Genomic DNA, 7,598 nt, shown 5'->3' with positions numbered 1-7,598 from the left:
AACATGGGAGGATGAGGCCAAAATGACATAAAATATGAGATATGTTGTGTCGTCTATACAGGCGCCAAACATAGGCACGCCGTAGTTTTTCATAATGCAAAAGACACTTGAGTGTCACAAAATATGCATATTAATTCAAAGATAGGATTTCATTTCAATATCTTGTAAGTTTCGTATATTTTTTATAACATTGTTTAAAACAAAACAAACTCGTTCGTTTGTCACCTTTTATTACAGCTCGCGATATATCATTCATTAATGTAATTGAATATATAACTGCGTATGCAGACATTTCATCACAACAATAAAATTGTATTTGATTTTTCAATAACTGCAAACTTAGTTTACCATATTACATAACCATTAGATGTTTAATTGGCAGGACGATATATTGTCAACAAACAGACCGATCGTGATTCAATAAGTGTTTCGACGAAGAATGTATCGTCGAGCCACGCAGTGCCGATAGCTGTTATCAAGTTTGTAGTAAACATTAATAGATTCAGCAATATCTAGAGCAGTAGACACCTGCATTTGTTTTCATAATTTGAAGCAAAGTTTTAATATAAATTAATGTCACACGCCACAAAATTTTCTCGGTGAAGGGTTTGGTTTTTTTGAACAGCGCACCTTTCCTACATTCTGACATTGGCATTCATTAACACCATCCACTGCCTTAAACCTGTCCCTCCTGTTAAATATCTTGCCAGCATACACACAAGTACCTGGTTGAAATATAAAATACGTATATACAAAAACTAACATTGTAAAACGCCTGGTCAAATAGATGATTTAATAGTTTATTTCATTGTGTCAGTTAGCAAATAAGAAAATTATAACGTATTAAGTATTGGTGTGTAATTGTGTATACACCACAGATCATCACAAGCATTATATAAACTGTAAATAAAATATACCCCATTGAGGTTATCATGAGAACAATAGATCTGATCGATAACCATCAACCTCAACTCGAAGCTGCCCAGTGATATATGATGTAGATTTCGCTATGTTAAGTCATTGTTATGTTATGAGCATTCTCCACTCTTTTCTGGACGAATTCCACATTCCATGTTTATGTTGTACAATTCAATGAGATAAGTCCGCCATGTTAACTCATTACATTGAAAACACTTGCAAACAAATCGAGTCCCCCTTTAATGATATTTCTCAAATTAATTAACATATTTCAGGATTTCAATCAACTTTCAGACAGAGAAAAAGCCTTGCTACACTTTATCGATACATATCAATCCGAATACAAGAAAACTGAGGAACAAGCATATTCCTTGACGAGCCAAGTGAAGTGATCATCATCATCCGATCTATATCGAGGGATCAAGAATAACACTGTTTACAAAACAATCCGCCGACATTTTTTTTCCAGACTTTCGTAATGTAGTAATCTTCAAGAGCGTTTTCGCTATATCAAAAGATAATGAATATCATAAAAGTAATATTGTAAAAACAAATCATTGTTATTCTCAGACTTTCCATGTTTTTTTTCTGAAAGTTTGGTAAAACAGTGAAAGACTAAATCTAACTAACCATGGTCAATTGTATTGCATCTTGCACTTAAGAAGCAACGGTACCATACCTGGACATATCATGCAGTTTCTATCAAGAGTTGGTTCTGGGGGGACGACAACCCTTCTCCTTTTACATTCCTTTAGTTCTGGACATCCATAGTATTTGCAGTACACGCAATCATCCTCCACTATACAATACCGGAACATTTTTTTTATCCATGTGGGATGATGTGGATGACAGACTCTTACACACTCCCCCAATGTGCCACGTTTCACATAACCTGATGTAGTAAGACGGGTAATGTATCTGCATGTAAACAATACTATTTAGAACTTTCCTTTTTTGAAAATGACTAGGTTGCCTGTTAATGATAAGAATACGGACCTCCCACATTTATAGTGGATCCTCACATTCGCGGGAATCCATTTAAACAACATTTCAAAAATTCCTAAGACCTTTTGACCAATCTTCAAGTTCTTCTTTCAAAAAAAAAATTCCATCAGTTTTATAGAATTTTACTTTCAATTATGATTATGTTAACATTTTGTATATTTTTCACTTTCAGATATATTGATGACGTCTCATCTTAAAAAAACCCAATATATTTATTTGCCTCATATATCGTATACACCAGAAATGGAAATAAAAAATACGACAGATTCTTCTACAGTATCCATTACTTCGACCATTTCCGAAAATAATCTAACCAGGAGAGTTTCTACCGCGCTTTATGATAAGCTTGCTAATTTCAAGTTTCTTATTGTGAAATTTCTATCTCTAGATACCAACATCCTTACATCGCTAACCTAGGGGAATTATTTGTCGCATTGGTCGGGCTTTATCACAGTATCACTATTTACGTGGTTTCGAGAGATACCGATTGATGAAGATTATGAGGAAGTTTTACAGTCTCCAATGCCATATCACAATGCAATCTGTGAGTGTGTTTCATTTCATTATCTAAACCTGACGTCATAATGGGTTATATCCCGCACGTGTATTATGCTAAATATACCATAAATATATCCATTGAATTACAAGAGAAGCGTGACCTTGTGACTTTTATCATTTATGTACTATCTACAAATGTTTCCATAAATAACTTCAGTTGGTGAATTCGAAGGCAATCATCGCCCAAATCATCTTAAAAATCGATCATGTACACACCGATCGAGAAATTCAATGTGAATCAAGAACTCATGCTAATACGGGTTTGTTGCACTTAGCAGGAATCCTTTAACAGGATGAGGTTGTTTCTTAAAAGAATAACCTTATGTCCTTGATACGAAAGTACTGCTGTCTCTTCCCAGTTCATGTTTTAATCTTACAATGCCATTTTGTAAAAGACGGTGAATCATTATTATTACTAGAACATAAACCCCTGGACAAATGAAATAAAATAGCTCTTCATTTCTACTTTGTTAACAAATAACCAATGAGCTGTTATAAATGTTGGGCAGCCTTAGTTTTTTTTTTTATATAAACGAAGAATGATAATCATATTAAAAGATAAATGACTGTTTTCTTGATTTTTTCCATATATCTTGTCTCGGATAAAACGGTTGGATTTCTATATTTTTGAACTGCGTGTTTTAAGCGGTTTATCGAAACGTTGATTTTGATACTGGTACAGTAACATTTGAGTAGGTGATTTATGCGTCTTACACTTTAAACCTGGAAGGACTTTATAATCATTTTAACAGATAAATTATTCAATTATAATTTCATACCATGTAATAATCCTTATATTGCACCATGTCTTATTAAACAAATAATCCCTTAATAGAAAACATCACTCAGTTAAGACATATCGCATGAATATTTTGAAACAAGTGACTCATAGAAGATTTGATGTAAATATAATGCTTTAGAATATGCAAATTATAGGGACTCACAACGCCATGACTTTCACGAGCTTGGTGCTTTGCTGATATATATAGATCTATAGGCAACACAGGTTCGTATATACTTAACTTTTTGCAACTTGTACATTGATTTCCATACCAGGAAATATCATATTAATAAAAGTGCATAGAAGAATTTCTTAACAGCATGTATTGTAATCAACACCATTGTTTCTTCGGAGTAAGGAACACTACTACTTACCGGATGAAATTGTCACACAAATCCACAGTACGCATGCGCAGAGGATGGTATTCATACTGCTATTCATGCTGTATGGACTGGTAACAACAACATATAGTAACAAGTTTGAAAATTGACATCGTAAATAACCCTTTTGCTAGAAATATGATATCAAACATTTTCTAGAAATTAAAAAAAACCCATTTCATTCGCGTAAAACCCAATTCCATTGGTCTTATTCTGCCTGTACTTACTTCTTTTATTCATATTTTGCCCTCATTTTATTGATTTTTGGATTATGGTTATGTTGGTATTTTCGTTTTGCTATCATAACATTATAAGCATACATCTGTGTATGTAACTATTCTTTGGACGATAAACATGTAGGTAAAATATACTAATTTTCTTATATTAGATAATTTCATAAGTACGCGTGTATATTCTCAATCGCGCAACCATTTAAATGACTTAAAACGTGACATTCAAGTTAGGACAAACCTGAATATAAAATTTTACACTTAGTGCCTTCCACCTTTAATATCGAAGATTGTACTTACAGGACAAAAGGTGGTTAATATAACTTTTTAATTACAATTTCGGCTCCATTATTCAACGAATTTCGTAATTGTAATGCAGACAATTACCAAAGAACATCAAGTACTGTACGTGTGTATGATATGCACTGAATAAAATCAAATGCATTACATAGTGGCATGATGGTTATGATTTTTATACTAAGAGATGCACTAGCTCAATATTTCAGCTGGTTTTTTTCTGATTTTCCTTTACCTGATAAGTTCAAAAGAACGTAATATTATGTAATGTCAATAGAGTTGACCACAAAATCTTTGTACCTGATAAATGTTTAGATGACATTTTTGTAATTGAAATCACTGTGGCAGGAAACTTCAGTCCTTGTCATGTTTAATTTTACCGCCGATTAGGATAAATATGATATTTACATCCACTATGTATGAAGTTAGTTTTTGATAGAATTTTACAAATTTTGAAGAAGTTTTGTTTTTTGTTTTTGGTGTTTTTTAAAAAGTATACTTATGTTTTCGAACTGTCTTTGAATAATTACATTCCTATGGGTTTACTTCTTTGGTGGATTCCTGCAATAATTGCCTTAAGGAGATTGTACATTGATTTTCTATATAATTATAAAAGAAAAAAACTGTATACATTCGGAAGATATAGAAGGAAAATGTCGTTAAGAGTCAAATGGGAGTAGTTTCGGTAGATGTGTGTATAATGACTTCAATCAGAAAACCTTACATTTACTTGATCAGTAAGTGACAAAAGAAAACAAGTTCATAGAGCTGCTAAATAAATTCTAAATAACGTAATTGTTGCAAAAAAAACAATGTATTACAATCTCACTTCACAAGCTAATTGAAACAAAGAATTAAAACTTTTCTTATTATCATTATCACATTTCATCATTTTCATAATGCGTTACTCTCTTAATTTGCTGGAAAGGTTAATGATGGAAACCTATTTTCTGACCTTTTTGAAATATGTTTTCATAAAAATTAGTAATTCAAAGTGATAATATGATAATTACAATTTTGTTTTAACACATGCTATGATAAATTGTGAAATGCAAAATACAGACCTTGGTGAATGGAATCCGATGGAAGTGAATTCGACTATCCCTATAGCTTTGCAGTATATATACTAATAGACAATATATGCTAAAATGATGACCTATGTAAATTAATCTTTATTATAATTTGTAATCACAGAAGACCTATGTTATAATGAGATGTCGACATCATCTCCTAAGTGGTATGTCTGGGTCGCTGTCAAGCACCTTCTATAGTGATTAAACTCATTAGAATATACTTTTTTTTCTTTCAAAAGCACAAATCAACAGACGATAACGTTACACTCTGTTCGAATGATTCATCCATTGATCATTGCATGTGCTTGCATATCTTTAGTGAAATCCATTCAGATAAGTGACACGTTTGTGTATTGAACATTGTTCTTGTTGAGATCTCCCCATAATTTATGTTGACCTTTTCGCTTTGAAAACGGAAATTGACAGGTTCTTGTCATACTGTCATGATATAAAACAGGTATGAAATTTCCTACATTCTAAATATTCTGTCTAATTATACAATAATGAATGAAAATATTTCAAATACAGGGCACGTGCAAATTTTTATTGCTTTTAGAGGCGTCGACGAAAATTTAATATCAGTTAACTTAAAAATATATCATATTACTATTTTCATTTTAATGAATTAAAGTCATTTCCATATCCTATTCTCTATGATCATTTTATGGTTTAAATAACAAAATTACTCTCATCTGGACGAAAGGTAGGAGAGAGATTTAATCAAATAAAAACATGAAACAGGACCACAAAAAGGACTTCACGTGGCCGTGCAGATGACGTCATACCAGTTCACTTCCGATAGATCGCTGGCACTGTTGGTCACTCCAATAAACATGAGTGTAGTGTTTAATGTTTCCAATGAAGAGTTTAATCGGATATCGAGACATTTCGGATGGGTTGCAGTGGACATATAAGGTCCTGAGTCTTGATAATAGCTTCTGGTAACTATTTCAAAAAGTGCATGGGATCTTCATCCATCCATAATAATGCATATTACTAGAAGCGGGGTATCAAATTAATCTAACAACTAAGACCATCGTTTCCGTTGCGAAAGATTGGAAAATCAACGCACAGAAATACAAAGCTCATACTCACCTGTCTTCGTATAAAATTAATAGTTTTGCCTACAGATCTTGAAATTAAGTTTAGAAAAGAATAATTCACATCAAAATAACAAGAAAATTCTAACATGTCAACATAATCAGAATCCAAATTCAATTAAACGTGAAACAAAATATGAAAAGAAAACGATTTACACTAAATCGTGGACAAACGTACAAGAAGAAAAAGAATAAAGTCAATATAGTTACGTTCTCAAATGAGAACAAAATATACAACAACGAAACTAACATGGAAATTAACGATCATCAAACACAGCCATATCGCACACATAAATATGATATTTCTCAATGAGATTACTGTGACGACCGTACAACTTCCCCATGATTTCATCAACATGCATCTGTTAAAACCCAGTGTTAACAGTGTGTCAATTGACAGAAAATCGTGATATTTGGAACAGGCCATTGACGATCAAATCAGCTGCTACATGAAAACACCGTGGGTTGGGGATACAGGGATGCTGCTTACAAAGAATGAAAAAACATAATTGGGAAATTGAAATCATCACGGTTACTAGAAAGTTTGAAATGCTGAACATGTTAGTTGCGATTTCGGCAACGATGGAGATAAGTGTCTATCGTGTCATTGATTTCGAATTCTGGTGTGAAAATACTTCTTATTTGAAAACAATATGCTTTAAAATTTCTGAACGTAAAATTAAACGACTTTGCAAGGTTGTTGTGTCCTGTTTTGATAAGCGCATTTGAAAACAGAAACAGGTCAGACAACATAGGTACATTTAGCTCCATATGTAGGCCAAAGATCTGTTGGAAGATGTCACTACCAAATGCGGCGAAGATATCGTCAACCAGAAATTCGATGATTTTTCATGTTTTCCTCCTTCACATATTTCGTCTTAGATTTGGATGTGATTTATACAAAATCTGCTTCAGTGTAATTCAAAACTATTTATTGGTACCTCTGTTCAACTTTCGTGGAAAACAAAGCTCCCATAACAAGAGAATAAAGCCACTCTGTCATTTTAGATTGGGGTATGGTGGTATACAGAGTGGAAAAACCAACGTTCTTATGGAAGAAATGAATCTTAAAAGTGGTTGTTGAAGATTGGTCCAAAGCCCTTTGGAATTCCAATACTGTTAATTCCACTTCTTCAGTAAATAGATTCACAATCAGACTATGACCCAGATTTGATAGTACTAAAATGGTACACAGTATTTGTGCCAAAGGTTCGGTTAAACAGCTAAAAAAGCCAGCGATAGCAATAAAACGTTGT

General features: G+C 32.9%; 1 protein-coding gene across 1 annotated transcript; it reads right to left on the bottom strand.

Moving 5' to 3' along the window:
* Window positions 1–576: 576 nt before the first annotated feature.
* LOC132543601 (uncharacterized) lies at window positions 577–3,703 on the bottom strand. The gene is made up of 3 exons (XM_060207119.1): window positions 3,642–3,703; window positions 1,598–1,818; window positions 577–725 (listed from the first exon to the last, which is right to left on the bottom strand). Exons 1-3 carry the CDS (start codon window positions 3,701–3,703, stop codon window positions 577–579), a joined length of 432 nt encoding a protein of 143 aa, XP_060063102.1.
* Between the last annotated feature and the right edge of the window lie 3,895 nt (window positions 3,704–7,598).

This window comes from Ylistrum balloti, unplaced genomic scaffold (genome assembly GCF_031769215.1).
Source record: "Ylistrum balloti isolate Yb309-2 unplaced genomic scaffold, AGI_CSIRO_Ybal_v1 Utg369582, whole genome shotgun sequence".
NCBI lineage: Eukaryota > Metazoa > Mollusca > Bivalvia > Pectinida > Pectinidae > Ylistrum > Ylistrum balloti.
This window is presented reverse-complemented; position numbering and strand designations above follow the sequence as displayed.

What these genes read in the sequence shown, in the direction of transcription:
- LOC132543601 (XM_060207119.1), bottom strand. Translation starts at nt 3,703, where the DNA reads ATGAATAGCAGTATGAATACCATCCTCTGCGCATGCGTACTGTGGATT. An exon ending in TGGATTTGTGTGACAATTTC is followed by an intron (nt 1,819 to 3,641) that starts ATCCGGTAAGTA and finishes TACCCGTCTTAC; the next exon opens with TACATCAGGTTATGTGAAAC. An exon ending in AAACTGCATGATATGTCCAG is followed by an intron (nt 726 to 1,597) that starts GTATGGTACCGT and finishes TATTTCAACCAG; the next exon opens with GTACTTGTGTGTATGCTGGC.